At 36.8% G+C, this 20,966-nt stretch overlaps 1 protein-coding gene across 2 annotated transcripts in view; it reads left to right on the top strand.

The window, feature by feature from the left end:
* The window catches only part of LOC149552547 (T-complex protein 1 subunit alpha), a 95,341-nt gene that overhangs the window by 47,969 nt on the left and 26,406 nt on the right, over positions 1-20,966 (top strand). For both annotated transcript variants that reach the window (XM_089788120.1, XM_089788121.1), the window contains exons 9-11: positions 16,008-16,225; positions 16,658-16,754; positions 16,847-16,933. In XM_089788120.1, the coding sequence (XP_089644246.1) occupies positions 16,008-16,225; positions 16,658-16,754; positions 16,847-16,933 (402 nt within the window). The remainder of the gene's footprint in view (positions 1-16,007; positions 16,226-16,657; positions 16,755-16,846; positions 16,934-20,966) is intronic.

The following is a 20,966-nucleotide window of genomic DNA, read 5'->3' as shown; positions in this document are numbered from 1 at the left end:
ATATTATATATATTCATATTGATAAATGATAAATTATAAGTTTATATATACATCATGGATTCATACATGTTCATTCATCATTGGTTCAAAACTTCAACATATGATATTAATAAGTTAGAAGTGTGATACTCATATGACACAAATCCATAATTGCCAATAATATTATAAATATAGTACCTCATATATCATTTTCATAATTTGCAAGTCACAAAATGTCATTAGACAATGAAAGTTCAAATTACAAACCATACTTTGTATTTAGCATTCAAATTCATCTTCATCATGATCATTGTAATTAAGGTCAGCATTTGGTTCAACTTCATTTGAACTACAAGCCATGCCACTCGCTATGTCTGTGTCATGTGCAAGAGCTACCTCTTGTTCAAACCAACTTGCAAAATTAATCCTTCAAACTATTGATCCAAATGTTAAGCACGAAATCAAAGATCCACAACATCAAATGAACACATAACACCATGATTTTTGGCGTGGAAACCATGTTAGGGGAAAACCCACGATGGGGCTGAAACCCACAATAAGAATATAACCTGTTAAAAGTATAACTTATTGCAATGGGGAATGGACATGGAATCAGGCACACTGCCTAGAGCTCACTTCTCAATTGCACAAGGGAAGGCTCACTGCCCTATGGATTCACTTGGACAACTATCCACAAGTTATGAATGGCCTGGTAGCATCTTTAATATGCCTTATCAATCCGATGAAGTACATTAGATTCTAGTCATACCTCTTCACATAGTCACCAATGCATAACTCACATCTGTACACACAACACTTACCTCTGCAGTTACAAATGATTAACATTGTTTTATACATTTCATCAACCTTTTATAAACAAGGTCGGAAACACTGAACACTTAATTACAAAAAATTTATATATTACAACTCAAATTACAAAGTGATCCATTAAATGTTGGCTAGGACATTCCAATGATCCATAACAACATTTTTGAACACACACAACTCCAAAATTACACAATGATCTTTCACAACACACCACACCATCAAGTCGGCCGAGAACATTGTTCTTAATATGCGCTCCAATTCTGTTGCTCTAGAAACACGGCTTGTGATCCTCATCACCATGAACCACTTAATTCAAGGACTCAAAACCAAGTCCTAAACATGTCACAACCTTTGTGTCCAGTAATTCTATCACATTGATGCACACCGATCCAATTACTGTCACTCTGTCTCTTCCTGAACACCAAAATACCAGTTTCTAATAAATCACCTGTAACTCACTCGAATCTTACTACGATCCTTGTAACTTGATATTACTCCACTACAGTCATCCCTCAACACATCTGTTCCTTTGCAACATCTGATCAACAATAGAGTAACATCTCTGCAACACTTTCTAGACTAAGAAATATGTTGACATCAGTGACAACACATCTCTAAAATATGTGAATGCAATCTCCGAAGCACAGCTTTGCCCAATATTCCAACAATTTTCCCCTATGGCATTAAAGGCAACATATGATGTGATAAACAAAATCAATGTCAGAGATCAAATTAGTATCAACAGTTTTAGTATTTTTTAGAGTCTTTCTAACAATCTGAACTTTCATAGGAACAATCTCTCCCCCTTTGTTCCATACTTATTCTTCTCTCCGTCACACATATTCTCAGATACATGACTTCTTCCCCCTTTCACATCAATGACAAAGACACATATTTTCTACACAAATATCCATCAGTGCATCTCAAAATTTGATCTCATACCTGAATAACATGCTCTGATCACCAAGCTTTCCAACTACAAGTATCAGTATTCATTACGCCCCCTAAAGTGCAGTGTCATCACATCAATCCTAGAAAAGTATCAGTGTTAAGTACCTTGGACTGATGCAAATCAATGTATCTTCAGATTTGATCAGGAGGGGAAATAACCCCTACCTGTTCCCTTGGATGCTCAAAACTATCCTTAGGCAAAGACTTAGTGAAAATATTTGAAATCTGATCCCGAGTAGACACATCCCTGGTTTGACTTTTGTTTTAGCTACCTTGTCCATCAAGGAATGATACTTGATAAATATATGCCTTGTCTTTGAATGTAGCACTAGATTATTAGAAATATTGGAAATACTTGAATCATCACAATAATTAGTAATTGGCCCATTAATACTCACTTTGATATCTTTCAGCATTTTCTTGATTCATACAACCCGTGAACAATTAGTAGCAGCAACAACATACTCTGCCTTAGCAGTAGACTGGGATACACAATTTTCTTTCTCACTAGCCCATGCAATCAATCCCTTACGCAAGGAGAATGCACAACTACTTGTACTCTTTTAGTCATCCACATTGCTTACCCAATCAACATCAGTAGAATCACACAATATCAAATCATCGTCCTTAGCATACCATAGGCCCTAATCAGCTGTACCTTTCAAATATCAGAAAATCTTCTTCACTGCACCCTCATGAGAATTCTTGTGTTCTGCTTGAAATCTAGCTACCATACATATTGCATTCATAATATCAGGTCTTGTTTGTGTCAAGTACAGTAGGCCACCAATCATGGAACAATATTTTGTCTGTTTTGCTTTAGGAGTGTCATCATCTTTTGTCAACTTGCAACCAGTCGCCTTAGGAGTTCCAACTAGTCTAGAGACTTTCATACCAAATTTCTTCAACAATTAGACTGAGATATGAAAATCCCTTTTTCATATCGTACAATTTGTAAACCAAGAAAGAACTTTATCTCACCTATCATAGACATCTGAAATTCACTTCACATTTCATTAGCAAGCACTTTACTCAATTCTTCTTTTCAACCAAAAATGATATCGTCAATAAATACCTCAACAATTAACATGTTATCCCGATTAACTTTGTAATACCAATTACCGTCAATAATACCTTTGTTAAAGCCAAGTTTCAAAAGATATTTATCCAATCTTGCATACCATGCTAGGGGCTTGTTTCAGTCCATATAAAGCTTTCTGCAACTTGCATACCATATTGCTTTCTTTTGTCAAAGAGAAACCATCTGGTTGTTCCACATATGATTCCTCTTCTAACTCATCATTTAAAAATGCAGTTTTGACATGCATCTGATACACTTTGAAGTCTTTAAATAATATAAGCAAAAAATAATCAAACTGCCTCAATTCTAGTAACAAGAGCAAAAGTTTCTTCAAATTCAATACCTTCCATTTGCGAGTAGCCCTTGCAAACAAGTCTAGCTTTATTTCTCACATCTTCACCATCCACATTCAATTTGTTCCTAAATACCCACTTAGTACCAAGCACACTCTTATCCTTAGGCCTAGAAATTAAGATCCATGTGTTGTTCTTATGAATCTGATTTAGTTCTTCTTCCATATCCTTTACCCAATTTTCATCTTTGCATGCTTTATGTACATTCTCAGGTTTAACTTTAGAAATCATCTCTAACCTCCGTTAACCTTCTTGTAGTCCTAACACCTTGATTCTCATACCTACAATATGATTTTCAAAATGATTTAGCTTTTCATACATTGGAGTCTTTGGATTCGCAGGAGCACTTGATTGTTGAGTGTCTTCTTCAAGTTGAACTCTCTCATCTTGGTCACCATGAACTCTAGGAAGGCTGAAGTTGATTCTGTGATTGTGTTTGTGTTCCCTGATTTGCATTTGTGTCTTCATCATCTGAATCATAAGCACGAGATTTGGACTCTCTCTAATTGCATTCATCATCTTTTACATTTGTACTCTCAATTGTTTTCCTCAACTTCTTATTGTAGTACTTTATGCCATGCTTTTGGTAGAATAGCCAAGAAAGATACTTTAATCACTTCTAGGATCAAACTTCCTTAGATCTTCATCTCCTCTGATATAACACTTATGTCCAAAAACTACGAAATATTTTGCAGTAGGTTTGTTACCATTTCAAAGTTCATAAGGAGTCTCACTGCTTCCACCTTTTATTTGCACAAGGTTCAATGTATAAACTGCTATTAGAACTGCCTCTCTCCAATAGATCTATGAAACATTTCCCTCAATCATCGTGGTCCTAATAGTGTCTAGGATTGACCTCTCCCTTCTTTCTACAACACCATTTTGCTGTGAAGTCCTGAGAGCAGAAGTTTGCCTCCTTATCCCATGTTCTTCACAAAAAAACATAAAACTCACCAGATGTGAATTCACCACCTCTATTTGATCTCAGACACTTGATCTTGAGACTTGTTCTTGTCTCCACCATAATATTAGAGATCTTAAACTTGTCAAAAACCTCAGATTTCTCTTTGAAGAAAGTAACACACATTATCCTTGAACAATCATCCACAGGAAGTTTGAAATATCTATCTCCATGATAACTCCTAGTTCTAGGCGGACCACACAAATCAATATGCAAAAGATCGAACAATCCTTTTGTAAAATCAGTTTTGCTTTTGAAAGTAGATGTAGTTTGATTGCCCATCAAGCATTCCTTATGCATAGCATTAGTAAGATTCATCAATTTAGGTAGATCTCTCACCACCTTAGTAGCACTTATCTTCACAATGTTGTCAAGTTCACATGACACATTCTCTTATGCCATAATGAACTATCATCAATTTGTGCAATCAAAATCTTCTTTCAGACTATTCAAATGAAAAATGTGAACTTTTGAGTTGGCACCTGATGTAATCTCATCTCCTAGGCTTCTCAAAATTTTGCATTTGACATTCTTGAATTGTAAATTATATCCCTTATCAACTAGTTGTCCAATACTCAAAGGATTATGCTTTAGACCTTCAACATATAAAACATCATTGGCATTGTTCTTACAATCAAGAGTAATGGATCCCTTGCCACAAATCAAACAAGGAGTGTCATCACCAAATCTAACAACACTACCACCATGCCTTTCCAATTCCACAAACTTGCTTGCTACGTGTCGTATCATGTGAGATCCACTATCAATAACTCATTCATTTTTCTCCTCAACATTTATAACCAAAGCTCTCTCAACAATCATGGTAGGGCTTGTATCTTCTTCCTTGATAGCAATGAATCCCCATTCATCATCATTCTTACTATCTTTCTCAGATTTTTCATTAGTTATACCTTCATCAGCATAATAATTGTTCTTCTGATATCTAGTAGGTCGATATTTCCTATGCTTTGCTTTAGAAACTCTCTCAAGACATCTTGATGCAAGATGACCAATCTTATTGCAAGAAAAACATATAAAAGGTAATCTTCTTTCATACTTACCAACTCCTTTGGGTACCCTTCTGGCAATTAGGTGTTCAAGTTCTTCAAGCTTCCTTTTTTCTTCTTCAAGCTCTTTAATCTCCTTGGTATATTTGGATACATACTTCGTTGAACTCTTTCTAGGGTCATATCTCTACATGTCTTTAGAAACAATGGCTTTAAATGCAGTCTCAACCTTAGGAAGGGCATCTTCAAATTCACTCATCTCAAATGCAAATAGCTTACAAGCAACATGTCTTATGTAACCCTAGTCTTTATTATAATTTCTTCGATAACTGCAACCTTTTGTTTGTAGGTAGAAACCTTAGCCACAATCTCATCTTCTTCTACTGTTCCACCAACGTTTCTCATACTACAAACAAGCTTAATCACTTTTTGCATACAAGAAGTGATATTCTCATCTTTGCTCATCTTTGGGGATTCATACTTTTCTTTTAATAGCAAAATCATCTTTGCTCATCTTTGGGGATTCATACTTTTCTTTTAATGTCTGCAACTTTGCCATCTTCACTTGAGGGTCTCCTTTATTATGTGTCTCTAACTTTACCCAAATCTCATGAGCTGCCTCCAATTCCATGGCATTAAAATATTCTAAAATTTGAAAGTGCAATTAATGAGGCTTCCTTGGTTCTAATGTTGATATCAAACTTAATCTTATCAGCTCTAGCACTTGCAAGATCTGTAGGAGGTTGATAATTTTTCTTTGTGACAACCCAATGCTCAAATGTCAAGTGAGTCTCCATTTGATCTTTTAAAAAAGAATAGTTTGTGCCATCAAATCTCAAACTATCCTTCTTGATAACCTTAAGTTGTTGGGTTTCAAAAGATGAACCTTGGTCTGATACCAACTAATAGAGATATAACATCACCACACAACTGAGGGGTGGGGGGGTGAATCAGTTGTGTCCCAACCACATAAATCTTAACCAACTTGCAAAATGAATCCTTCAAACCATTGACTCTAATGTTAAGCATGAAATCAAAGAACCACAACATCAAATGAACACATAACACTAAGATTTTTTATGTGGAAATCCTATTAGGGGAAAAACCACGGTGGGGCTGAAATCCACAATAAGAATATACCCTGTTAAAAGTATAACTTATTACAATAGGGATCACACATGTATTTAGGCACACTACCTAAATCTCACTGCTCAATTACACAAGGGGAGGCTCACTTCCTTACAGATTTACTTGGACAACAGTTCAATAGTGGATAACAATCTACAAGCTAGGAATTGCCTGGTAGCATCTTGAATATGTCCGATCAGTTTGATGAAGTATATTAGGCTCCACTAATACCTCTTCACATAGATATTAATACATAGCTCGCATCCACACACCTCTGCAGTTACAAATGAGTACATTCTTTTATACATTTCATCAACGTTGTAGAGGTAAACAAGGTCAACCACACTAAACACCTAATTTTAAAATATTTATTCATTAAAACTCAAATTACAAAGCGATATGTTGAATGTCGTCCGTGACATTTCATTGATCCATTACAACATATTCAAACACGCAACAACTCCATAAATCACGTCACAATCTATCACAACAGATTTGAGAAAATGTGGATGCAGCACAAGGATTTCAATGATGTCTGTAACACTTGGTGGTAAACTAAAATAGATGGAACGACCATGTACAAAATTGCCAAAAAACTCAGAATTGTCAAAGACAGAGTTAAAGTTTGGAACAAGTCTTCCTTTGGTGACATATTTGAAAATAAAGAAGTTTTTTAGAAGGAACTTCAAGTGACTCAGGAAAAAATTCAAGTTGATGGTTATTCGGAGGAGCCTATCAAAGAAGAAAATGTGACTTTTGTCTAAACTCCATAATGTCATCTCCTTTGAAGAATCGTACTGGGGACAATCGTCTAGGGCTATCTGGCTCAAGGAAGGGGACCATAATTCCAGATACTTTCATATCACTACCTTGAAGCACAGAGTTGCTAATAGAATTTGCAATCTCAAGATTGGACATGAAGAGTTCACTAATAAGGAAGATATTACTATCAAAATGTAGGATTTTTTCTCTTCCCTACTTTCTTCTGACAAGAATCTTTGTGATTACAGCCAAAGAAAAATGCTGCAAAATATTCCTTCCATCATTTTCAACCATCAAAATTCTGTTTTAGTTGCAATCCCCTATTCTTCTGCAATCCACAAAGCTGTCTTCTCTTTTGAAGGTGACAAAGCGCTAGGCCCTGATGGTTTCTCGATGATTTTTTTTCAAAAACAGTGGCATATTGTTGGTAACTATGTGTGTGATGCTCCAAGGAGTTCTTTGGACCTAGATGCCTCTTGAAAGAGCTTAATGCTACCTTTCTAGCTCTCATCCCAAAGAAGGTGGGGGCTAATACTCCGGATGCTTTCCATCCTATCAGTCTTTGTAACTCTATTTACAAGATCATCTCCAAGGTCCTTACCTTGAGAATCCTTGATATCCTTCCGAACATCATCTCCTTTGAACATAGTGGCTTTGTCCCTGGCTGTCAAATTCTGGACTCGGTTATTATTGCTCATGAAAACATCCATTCTATGGTGGCTTCTCAAAATCAAGGTTTTCTTATGAAGTTGGACCTGTCCAAGGCCTATGACTGAGTGGATTGGAGTTCCTTATTTAAGATTTTGGAGTCCTTTGGTTTTGGGAAAAGATGCATCTAGCTTATTTCTCAACTTGTGTCAATGTTCTCTTTGGTTGTCCTGGTCAACAATTCTTCAAATTTCTTCTCTCCTAGAGGGCTTTGGCAAGGGGATCCCATTTCCCCCATCTTATTTATTATAGCAGAATGTCTGAGAAGATACATTAATCACCTCAATGCTCAAGGTTGTATCCATGGCCTCTGCCCCTCTTCTATCTCCAATGCTAGCTCTCATGAACAGTTTGTGGATGATACGATTCTGATGGGGATTGCCATGGTGAAGGAAGTAAGGAGATACAAGAATGCTTTAAATCTCTATATCAAAGCCTCTGGTCAACTCATCAATTGGGAGAAGAGTTCTATCTTCTTTTTGAATACTCCCTTGGAAAGAGAGTAAAATCTCTAGGATTTTGGGTTGTGGTATTGCTGCCCTCCCTGGCTTATACCTAGGCCTCCCCCTTGGTTCCAACCCGCTTAATTCCTTCTGAGAAATGCTCATTGACAAACACAACAAAAAACTTGTGGGCTGGAAGGGCACTTTGCTAAGTGATGTTGGTATGATTATTTTTCTCAAATCTTGTCTTCAAAGTCTCTCCATCTATGCTCTTAGTTTGTTCAAAATGCCAATTAAGTATGGTGATGCTATGGAAAGAATTCAAAGGTCTTTTCTGTGGTCTGGGACTGAGAATAAAAATAGACTTTCTCTTATTGCTTGGGACTTTGTCTGCAAGCCTAAGACTCTTGGAGGGCTGGGCATTAGATCTATTAGAGAAATGAATAAAGCCCTCCTGGCTAAATATGGCTAGAGAGTCTTCAATGATGATAGGGATTGGAGTAAAATCTGAAAGAGTAAATATCTTTAGTACTCGCCCTCTTTGAATAATTTTCTCTTTGTTGATAATTTAGAAAATGTGTCTTCCATTTGGAAAGCTGTCCAAGATACAAAGAGTATTCTAACCAAAGGTTGTAAATGGAAGCTGGGTGATGGTAAAACTATTTGTTTCTGGGAGGATAGTTGGTTATGGATTCTCCCTTGAACTTGTCTTATAATAATGACTAGATCATAGAGTACTGCAAAGCCAACTTCGATGTGAAAGTTGATGATTATTGGGTTAACAACAAATGGGTGAACCTAACTTCTCTAGATATCAATCTTCGCCCTATTCAAGTCTCTTTTTCTTTTCTTCTTGTGTCAATCTCAACTCCCCAGACATGGTCATTTGGGCTATGCATCCGAGCGGTAACTTCAAGGTTTCTTCCCTTTTTGAAGAACAAATAATTGATCTCCTGTGGGTTAAAGCTTGGACCAAAGGTTTAAACCCTAAGATTGAGATTTTGTTTTGGTTTTGTAGAAAGGATATGGAATTTGTTAACCATATGTTTCTGCATTGTTGTTATGCTAGGGATGTTTGGAAGGAAATTTTGAATTAGTGGGAAATACCATGGACTTTTCATGAGAATCTTATTGACAGTTTTTTAAGCTGGAGTAGTCCATTCAAAGGAGAACATGCTTGCATCCTTTGGCGGTATTCTTTTCCCCACATTTGCTGGGGCTTGTGGAAAGAAATGAATGACATAACCTTTAGAGATACCAGTACCCCCTCCTGGGTAATTGGTAAAAGAATTATCAGAAACATAAAGGAGAATTTTATATCACGTTTTGGCCCCTCTAAAAATCTCAACTTGGAATATCCTGGTCAAAATTGTAAAGTTAAAGTTAAAAAGGATAATTTGCGGCAAAATGCCATTTGTTTATCCCTTCCCAGTGGTTGGATTAAGGCTAATTTTGATGGGGCTTCCAAAGGGAACCTAGGCAAGGCTAGCTGTGGGGGAGTCATAATGGATTGTAATTGCAATATCATTAGGGCTCAGGCTATTCCTCTTGGAATTGATTCTAGCCATAAAGCCGAGATGGCTGGGGCACATTATATGATTAAGCTGGCTAAGGACATTGGTTGTAGGAGCCTCTAGTTGGAAGGGGACTCCAAAAATATTATCAACATCCTTAATAATAAACATGACCCTGCCTCAAATATTTCTAGCCTTTGTGAAAGTAAAGAAGACCTCAAATTTTTTCAAAAAGTGTTCGTTTCTCATAACTATCATGAGACGGACATGTTGGCTGATTGGATGGCCAACTTGGCAGTTCAAAGCAATGATATCGTCATGTGGACTGACCAGCTAAGCATAGATAACGATCTAAAAGCTAAATGTAATTATGAAAGAAACATATCTCAAGAAGGGAAAATCAATATTTGATATGCTCGTAGCCTCCACTTATCAAATCATCAATGCTTCCATTTATTGTTTTAAATGGAATGGTTTTCGTGTATGCATGTTTGTCAGTACTTCACACAAATTGTGTGTGTTTTTTGGGCTTTCAAGAGGTAAGACGCTAATCATTTCTTGGGGTTTTTCTTTGAGCTTTTTCAGTTACATTCTGCAGAGTGGTTTTCTTTCTTTGAATATGGGTGGGGAGGCGAAAAAGATGGAACCTGAGAAGTGCCACTACTGGAAAAAGAATGAAGTTTGGCATCAGCTCGAGAAAGGAAAGGTGACCAGTTACATTGAAAAACTTCATGGTTACAAACCTCATGTGACAAACAATTTCTACAAAGCTTGGGATGGTGACAAGGTTACGCTCTATGGTAGACAATTTACCTTTAATGCTAATTTCACTGTTGAGGTTACCGGGCTATTGAATGAAGGTATTAGATTTTTCAAGTAGAAAAAAGCTTTGGAAGAGGCGGTCAAGCGCTTTCCCAAAAATGACCAAGAGGATGCGAGACTGGTGAAGGTTGGTAACTTCTATGATCTTGCTTAAATTAAGGACATCTAACAAGAGGTTCTCACCTGTGTGTGGTTGTACTTCATTCGAGATGGTAGGGTTTCAAGGGTTCATCAATACCACTTTTTTTTTTTGAATCATTTCCGTTATAAGAAAAGAATCTCCTTTCCTTCCTACTTGGCGAATTCTCTCCTAATTGGGCTTAAAGCCCATAAGCATAAGGAGTCTTGACCTATCATTCATGAGGGTCTCATCCTGCTTATCACTGAGTTTTGCTGAGATAGTACCCTTGCTCACTCTGTTTCCAGCAACAAACAAAAAAGGGGAGTGGAAGGCATGCCTAACAGAAAGGATATTGTTGGTGATTCTTTGATGAAAAACAAAAGTGGCAGCAAGTGGGCTTTGGTGATGGAAACAAACTTTGATCAGAGCTCCAAAGATTTGGAGGTTGTTGAAGCTCTCCTGGATGATGACATGGCCCAGACTGCGAGTGACGGTTGTTCTTCTGAGAACAAGGATTGCGCTCTCAGCTTGGATGATATCTTAGCTCATGATTCTCCGCTTTCTTCCCCTAGTACTGTCAGCAAGCGAGGTAAGCACTCTTCTAATAAGGGTAAAATTATGGATAATGTCCCTTCCTCGAAGAGTAAAAGAATAAAAAGAAACAATTCTAGTCTTGAGTACAAGGGTGTTTCTGGATGGGGAATAAGAAGGTCTTGCATGATATCAAAATTAGGAAGGAGATTAGTTCTAATGACAAAGATGGGTTAATCAACTTGATTACCCAAACATTGGACTTGGAGTGTAGTGAGAATTCCCCTGTTAATACTACCCTTTCCCTTGATCCAGTAAATGCTACTGATTCTCTAGCCAAATGTGGTCATGAAGATACTAATCCAGGTACAGATAATAAGCCAAAGACCCAAACCCAGGACTTTAAGTAAAAGCCTCAACAGATTGATGATTTTGAGGGTGCCTAGGATTTAAAGGGTGATGATAATGTTTTGGAATTTTTGAATAAAGCCAAAGACAGAGCTAATAACAGGATGGAGATGGACAACTGGACGTACAATGAAATTAAAAAACTTTGCTCATCTGTTTCTTCCTTGCAGGAAAAGTCCCTATTTTTACAGCTGAAGCTGGATGAGGAATGTAAGAAGTGGAGGGAGCTGGATTCTCTGGTTGAGAACATCCCAACCAAACATCTGGAGTGTGAAGCTTCCCTTAAAAAATTGATTAAGGACAGTGAGATGGGTATGCAGGATGTTACTTCGTCCATCCTGGTTGCTACTGCTTCTATTGGGAAAGTTTCTTTGGATGAAGCTAATTAGATCGGTCATGCTCCGCTATTGGCTGGTGGTCCGAGCAGGAGAACCAGACAAAGCACTAAGAAAGCGGACCTCAAGCTTCCTATGAAGAATATTCAAGACTCTCTCAAAGAGGTTATTGTCTTAGGCACTTCTATTACTAATGCTATTAAAGATCCGGTCTAAGTTTTTTAACTGGTTTTTTTCTGGACTTTTGGTCCCTACTGTTTTGTTTACTTATGTTGGTTGCTAGTCCTTGGAAAACCAGCTCTTGACTTTGGTTCCTTTTTGTTTGGGGTTTTTGGTCCCCTTCAAACCTGCTTTTACCTAATTAAAACACGCTACATCATTAGGTCGGTGAAGAATATTGTTTTGGATGTATGCTCCATCTCTGTTACTTTAGGAACATAACTTGTGATCCTCATCACCACAGACCAATCAATTCAAGGACACAAAACCAAGTCCTAAACATGTCATAACCTTCACATCTAGTAATTCTATCAAACTGATGCACACCAATCCAAATACAATCACTTTATCTCTTCTTGAATACTTCCTAAACACCAAAATACTAGTCTCCGATAAATCACGTGTAACTCACTTGAATCTTATTGCGACCATTTTTAACTTAACATTAGTTCACTACAGTCATCCCTCAACACATTTGTTCCTTCACAACATCTAATCTCCTAATCCAATCATCTGTGAGTGCAATTTTTGAAGCACATTTTTGTCTAATATTCCAACACGGGGGATTGATATCAACATACCTAATCATGCTCATGATGGGCTTGGTGAATTTCAAAACATGTTTCGCTCGATCCCATCATTCATACTCAAGGATCAATGCTTTTACTTTTTGAAATCTTTTTGTGTTTGGTTGCGCCCATACACTCTACTATAAAATGCTGATGAATATAGCACCCAAGGACTCTCGCAGCTCCATAAGTTGTCTTAGGACAATTGTGTGAGATGCAAATCGTGATTTAGAACCTAACATGACATCAAACATGCATGTCATATATCTAGTTCAATGATAATCTAAAAACAAAACAAAACAAAAATATAAAAACAAACTTAAATAGCCTTCAACATCTCCAATTAAGAGGAGGTCCTAAATATGACTTATGCCATGCGATGACTCCTTGGCCTTTGTGTAATTTTTTTGACCCATTTAATTTGAGCGCCAATCTTTTGCATGATTAAATTGAGTGAGCGGATTATATATGGTGTCTCAAAAATGTGATCATACGTGGCCTCCATTATAGCCCTAGCTGCATATATTATTTTTAGCATTGTTTGTTATGACATGAACAAGATTTATAACCTCCACCATCCCAATTGATTCCATGAGAATATTGGCAATGAAGCTTGCATCATTCACATGCCCCTCCTAATCCACTGCCTTCCAGAACATTGCCACGTTAGGGGACATTGCTATAACATTGATTAATGGTCCATTCTTGCAATCTTTCTATCGTTCGAAAATGATGGATACACCTATTTCCGTCCATGTATCCTTGATCACTCTCAATTGTGTCTCTGCCAAGGCTTTCTCATTCACTCATAAAGTAGTTCACACCTTTTCATGCTTAAGACTAACATGATTAGATGAATTGCAAAGGCTAGTCACCATTTTCCTCCAATAAGGTGATCTAACAAGGTTGATCAGAAATCTGTCCTATTTCATTTTTGAAGGCTGCATCCAGTGGGGCTCTTTTCCTTGTAACAATTTCTGGTTCAGAAGGTGGTCCCATTAGCAAGAAAGAATGTGGGCCAATGGATTTAACCAAGCCACTGAAAGGATTCCTCGAGCCTATGTTGGCAAGGGTTTGAGTATTTTTGCTTTGTTGCTTCTCCTATCAGCTTCCTCTTGTTCTCTAATATATTTGAGGATTACATGCTTTGGCAGTCCTCTGTCATGAGGCCTCTTACAGGGCTTCATTCCTTTTCTAGAGGTGGCATAGAAATGAGCTTTACTTGAAAGTATGAGCTCCAATACTCTACATTGCCATGGCAACATAGCCAAATAAAACTCCAACCGCCAGACAATGCCCCTATTGTTGTGTAATGCCCAAAGTGGTGAAGCTGCATTAATTTTAAAAGGGTTCACTGAACCAGGGCTTCTACTTTCAATTTCAATTTCACTTTCACTTCCATTTCCACTTCCACTTCCACTTCCACTTCCAGCTATTGAGGCTAAATCTGACTAATGAACCTAAAATGAAAAAGAAAATTCAAGACATTTTTGCAAAAAAATGATTATTTTTGTCATTTTAGCCTCTTAACATGCATACAGAGCATAAAAAAGTATTCAAGACTTCTTTAATTTTTTTTAAAAAAGTTAATATTAAAAAAAACTTCTTGAAAAATTCTTTGAAAACTTGAACAAAATGAACCTTTGACCGCTAAGTCTGCCTTCCCCAATGATTCTTAAGCTTTTGATCCATGTCTCTGTCCTTTGTAGCATTCACCTTCAAAGAAAAATGTGACAACTGTAGAGAAAAGCAAAAATGGTGAAAAATGCTTGAGAGAAGAATGAAATAACATCAAATGACCAAAGACATGCTTTATAGGTCAAAATTAGGGCTTTGCATGAATGAAATAACATCAAATGACCAAACACATGCTTTATAGGTCAAAATTAGGGCTTTGCATTACTTTTTAGTTTTTAGAAAAGTAAAAATGACATGTGGGGCCTGTGTTTGGACACCTACAACATTGGGTTCCTGTGGGTCCTGCCTAGGTTCCACCAGGGTCCTTGGCAGCCAAGGAAGGACTTGGGTGGAACTCAGGCCGGGCCAGCTCATGACCAGGACCTGGATCGGACAAGGATCATTCAAGGCTAAACAGACGGACTGGTATCTTAGAGTTTTGGTAGTCTCATGTTCAGCTCATCCGTGAGTAGTTTAGGATCACAATAGTCTCACTGTCTGTATCTGGGCATACAACTGTTCCACACAACCATGCGAATTGTGACAGATGGCTTATCAAAGGAGCTATTTATTCATGTTTAGGTAACATAGAGAGTTATCATATTTGACAGAAAAGCATTTGAAAGGCATTTCTAGATGATGAGCCATTTCATATGGTGATTGCATTCTTTATTTTTTATTCAGGTATTTAGGTTGCACTTTAGAAAGCTTGCTAGATACATGTGCCATGTTACATTAGACATAGCCTTGTTGTTTGTAAAAATTTATTCAGTGATCTTTGACTTTTTGCCTTGTTTTCTCTTTATTTTTATTTTGCTGCAATTATAATATATGCATTTAAAACCATCATTTGACTTAAACTTTGCAATATGTTGAGAGTTATCAGTTTGTTCTTAATCTTCTTGATTTTGTGTGTTTTGTCATTCTTTATTCCGGACTGTTAACTTCATCTAAATAACATTGATTTGAACAGTATCAGAGAATGAAACAAAGAACAGACTAACACAACCTTTATATTAAGATTCCTGAAGTTAATCAATACATTAGCATAAGAACTTAGTTTAAAGGTGACCTTTTCCCTGACTAAACAGGTAGGTAGTTAATAGGCAGGATAAAACAAACCTAAAAATGGACGAACTTTGTCCTTCGTTGAAGTATACAAAAAAAAGGATACTCATACCCTGGTGAGTTAGTCTTTCTGTGTAATTGGCAACCATTTTCCTCGAGTGTTATTCAGGAATAGTATAATTGCAAGCTAAAAATTAGTTGTTATCAGTGACTGTTGGTAAGATGGTGTTGGTTGCATGATTTTATGAATTGATGGATGTTATTGCTCCATTTTACAGAACCTTAGTCTTTTGAACCTGTGGATCTTTTTCTGTCAGATGACTATTTTTTATTTGACTGAACTCACTTGGGAACTGGTGGACTGTATAAATACCCGTGGGGGATAATTTATTTTCAGACTGTAGCGTAGGATATTTGAATCAATTTTTTGAATGTTTGCTTATGAAGAAATTCATTTTCTCTGCACAGACTGTAGATTAGGATTTTGAATCAATTTTTTGGATGCTTGCTTATGAATGATCATGTTTTTCTTTTTTCTCTAGGGCATCAATATTTTGAAGGCGCATGGACAGGGGTCTAAAGATAGTTATCTATTGAATGGTTATGCTCTGAATACTGGTCGGGCAGCTCAAGGAATGCCTACAAGAGTGGCACCAGCAAGAATCGCATGTTTGGATTTCAATCTTCAGAAGACAAAAATGCAGATGGGAGTGCAAGTTCTTGTCACTGATCCAAGGCAGCTTGATAAGATCCGTGAAAGGTAGATTAGTAATGCACTCTATTTATTAATAAGATATGGCGTTTTATTGAGTTTTGGATAAGTTATATCCAATTTGCTGATTTTTTATATTTCCACCATTATGCTTTTCTCAACAACCAGAGAGGTCCCCATAAAATTTATTTGCAAAGATGTGCTAAGCATTGCCCAGGACAAATTTAATGTGCATAAGTGATAGGAAATACTGGACAGCCAGGAGTTGCCACAATTTTCAAACTTGTTTGCTGTTATTAGTCTGTTTATAACTTTATGTTGTTGGAAATTGTGCATTGTTGTTTGAAGATGAGCATGGTGTGTTTAGTTTCCAATGCAGCAATGTAGAGTTGGATAGATGATTGAGTATTGGTGTTTTTAATACACAGTTGCATATTATTGATCACTGTCATTTTGGTTTCATTTGTTTTGTTTGTGCAGAGAAGCAGATATTACTAAGGAGCGTATTGAGAAGCTTTTAAAAGCTGGTGCAAATGTCATTTTAACAACAAAAGGAATAGATGACATGGCTCTTAAGGTGTACTTGCTTGATGTCTCACAAATGAAATTGCTAATGTTACTTCTGTTTGGATCAGCGGGCTAATGGCTGTTTATTTTTACATGGTGCAGTATTTTGTAGAAGCTGGTGCAATTGCAGTGCGTCGTGTACGTAAGGAAGACTTGCGTCATGTTGCCAAGGCAACTGGTGCTACACAGGTAGTGATTTTATTATGTCAGCTTTGTCTGCTTTTTAAATAGTGGTGATACATATTTTTCTAGAGGAATTAAAGTTCACAAAATCATGTCTATTAAGGACAGTTTCCAATCATGCTAAACTGGAAACAAAAAATTAGTAATTACAGAAGTATGTCAAAAATAAGATCCACTATCAACTTTAAAAGCTTCAACACATACCTTTTTCCCTCACAAAATCGAATCAATGCCCAGGGGTGAGCAGAAGCTCCGGAAGTAGCTTTTTGGTGCATCTGCAGGTCATTGTGGTTATGTTACCTTGGCTAGCTGTCAGATTTCTTTAAAAGCTTCAACAAATCACATTTTTGCCTCACAAAATCAAATCAATGCTGAGGAGGGAGCAGAAGCTCCAGCACTAGGTTTTGGTGCATCTGCAACATCATTGTTGGTTAGGTTCCCTTGGCTAACATACTCTCCTTCTCCTCCTCCCCGGCTTCTGCTTATCAATCTCATGTATGTATTCCAGCCTCTGATTATTAGTACCATGCACCTTTTGCTCTAGTAATCACCAATTCAAGCTAGAATGACACCACCATACCCTCAATCTAGAAATGGACGGTCAGTAAGAAATGAGTCTGAGCAATAGAGCAATATGTCTCTTTGCCTTGGCTTTAATGCCATTAGAGCTTGATGATAAGGAAAACTTTAGTTTGCTCATTGCCTTTGATATGAAAATCAGATAGAAGAAACTGGATAATTAGGGTCATAGTGTTTCTTTCTTCACATCAAGGAGTTGTCTAAGTGCCTTAAAATTGTGATTTTGTCAAGTTTCATGGTGCAGAGCAGTAGGGACTATATTGTTGTCAAGGAATGTCTTAAATTATCCAGGGCATCTGGGGGAGTCCTTGGAATTTGAATTGTTTTGTTGTTTGATCTGGCTTTTTGGGGAGTCATAGGAGAGGCATACGTTCATTGTGTTAACTTTTGAACCAGAATTGCATAGAAACAAAGACCAGATGAATCAAGAAACACAAGAATACCAAGACACCCTAGGAAAATCCTCCTACTCGAGAGAAAAACCCAGCCAGACCAAAATGTTCTCCTTTATTGAATAATAATAATAGTTTGGATACAAAGCTCAAACCTTAAACTGCACACTGTAAAAGAACTCCACACTTTTTTCTCCTTACAATGATAGTGTCTCAGATTATGACATATCACACAGAAGAATAAATGTATTTTCACAATGCTGATCACTCAGAGTAATGAGAGTAGACTGGAACTTGAATACTCGTGATATGTCATGCTATGAACACCTACAGAATGCTCACACTAGACTTAGCACCATGCACGGTGGCTACCATAACACTGATAAACATACACGATGAACATTAATAATTATTTGCTGCAGATGCAGAGTCTCTGAGCAATATCGAATTCGATGCCTTCAGGCCAATCACCACAGACACAAACTCCTAATAAAAGCTTTGACTAGCAGAACGATAACTATACTCTGCAAAGAAAAATGGTATCCAAAGTCTCTGTCTTCCGTGACCAACTGAACCGATTGCTGTTACGAAAGTAGATGGCCTTTCATATCTAGAAACTGGAAGACTCTTCAGTCTTCAATTGATTGCCACACAAGGATACATGAAGAGCCATCATCTTGGATGTGTGGAAGATGAGCTGGAGCATTGACTTTTCAAAGGCGGCAATGACCTTGAAAGCTGTTCAAGGAATAAGACTTAATAGTCTTAAGTCACTTGACCATAAGGAAGGATTAGACATCACAGACAATAGGCAACGCGTTCATAGACAAAAAAATATACTGTTTCATATTCTAATTGTTGTGGCATAAGGGATGCCAGTGATAAGCAATAATGAGCTGATAACCATCCATATGAAAGAACCACCCATCATTGAAGACTTCTACAATCACGAAACTCTACAGATACAATAACGGAGATGCTACTTTTGATGTAGCTCTTTAAATACAAACAGATAAGTCTCTTAATAAGCAACAGACATGTGCACACATGAGCATATAAGACATCAACGCTGATGGAGATAACAATTTCACATAGGAACAGCCATCGGAGGTATAGTTGATATCTCCTGCAGCTACCAATCTTTAACACAAAGTTAACTGGTTAGATACGTTGTCTCTCACTGTATACTTCACTATTTTAGTGGAAGTGACAAAGCAAGTTTTTCCTTTGTTGCAGATGCACATTATAGGTGTGAGGAGTAACTTATTGTTACGACCCTTAAAAGCCTTAGGAACATTGTAACACCTTTGTAATTGGACCATGATAGTGGAATGAGGAACGCTTGTTCACTCTTGCTAGTTTTGACCCATTTAAGGGTTTCACCTGGATAGCTTGCTTGTTGCAGTCATTGTGAATGTGTTCTCTTGTGTGTTATGTGATTATTATATTTTCTTTCATGCTTTACAAACAAGATGAACATTTTATAATTGTAGATAGCATCAATTTGAATTTGGTTTACATGTTTGGAAAGTGGTTTCTAGAATTGACAATGACATCTGTTGTTGGTGAAGCTAATACATCAGTTATAGGGACAATTCTAAGAAAGTTGTCTGCTTTTACTAATGAGTATTCTGGGTAGACTTTTAGCCCACAATAATTGAATAGATTTGTGAATCAGTTCCGGGTATTCTCGGTAGACAATCTATGAAATGCAATTTCATTACTGAGATCAATAAGCACCTGCTTTTGTTGAAAGACAATTTTTGTTTCTTAGAAATGTAAGCACCTTGCAAAGGTCAACCTCAACTCTAGTGAAAAACAATTTTTTTCTCATTGCTGATGCCACACATGATAGTAAGACTCGTTATAGGGGATAGCTTGACAAAACAAAAGAAATGACTGTTTCAATTAAAATTGGGAAGAACTTAAGAAAAGAATCTGCAAATAAAAAGATGCAGAGATTTAAAAAATTTGAGAAGTAATTTTTAAAATTTGGTTCCAAATAAAGGCATAAGACAGAAAACAAAAAGTGAACACCATGAATCTGGAGTTTTTAAATTAATTGAGATTGTTGCCTTACTAATTTGCACATGATAGTACATGATTGTATAATTTGACTTCAAAGTTTGAACCTAAAAGCTGTAAATCAATTGTAAAATACAAAATATACTACACGAACTAACAAAACAGGGAGGGAGCCAATAAGGTGCTTCTAGGATCTAGGAGTTATAGATTGCGATGTTGATACTCTGGGGTTCATGCGTCAAATACCAAGATAGCTCGGTCCTCGTTATTTATAGTGGCTCATCATTATCCATTTTGGAATTGGGTCAATCTTGTCAAGGTTAATTAGTTGATCGTTCTCAATGCTCCTAGGTTTGATTAATTTGAATCAAAGTTGCATGGATACAGATACGGATAGAAATACAAAAGTGTATTGGGTATGGATACAGCCATTTTTTAAGATCTCCAATATGGATATGGCTGGATACGACATTAATAAATATCACATATACATATATTTAACACAATTTACTAAGTTATTAGAGGAATTTTTCATAACTTCCAAGTTCAAAAACAATATTGACATGCAAATGCTATATAAATTTTGATAAGTTAATTTAACCCTTTACAATATGCAAAAATACTAGAGTTGCATTAGAAGATAACCCAACAAAATGGGTTGTTGGATAGAAAAACATTTTGTCTTTTTCGTTTGGTGTAGGTTTTGTTTATACCATTTTTTTAAAACAATTGTATTACTAAAGATATTTAAATTAAATTTGGGAAGATTTGTGCTAAATCTTTTTGAAATCAAATTATGTAGTATTGGCATGGTTGGAAATTCAAGTTTTTTTAGTCAGACATGGGTGCAATATTCAACGTGTATCCAGGTGGTATCGGGTACGTTAATATCAAGGCGCCTCCATCTGGTTGCCCTCATCATGCCCACTGACAACCTTGAGAAAGCTAGCTTTCTCACATGAAAGTCATCTTGTGCATTGGCCCAAAAATATTGTATAGTAGAAATATGTTTAAATGTGTTTTCGTGAGATGCCTTGATAAGA

Source organism: Cupressus sempervirens, chromosome 6 (genome assembly GCF_028749045.1).
Source record: "Cupressus sempervirens isolate cs-2001-9-10 chromosome 6, ASM2874904v1, whole genome shotgun sequence".
In the NCBI taxonomy this organism is placed as follows: domain Eukaryota; kingdom Viridiplantae; phylum Streptophyta; class Pinopsida; order Cupressales; family Cupressaceae; genus Cupressus; species Cupressus sempervirens.
This window is presented reverse-complemented; position numbering and strand designations above follow the sequence as displayed.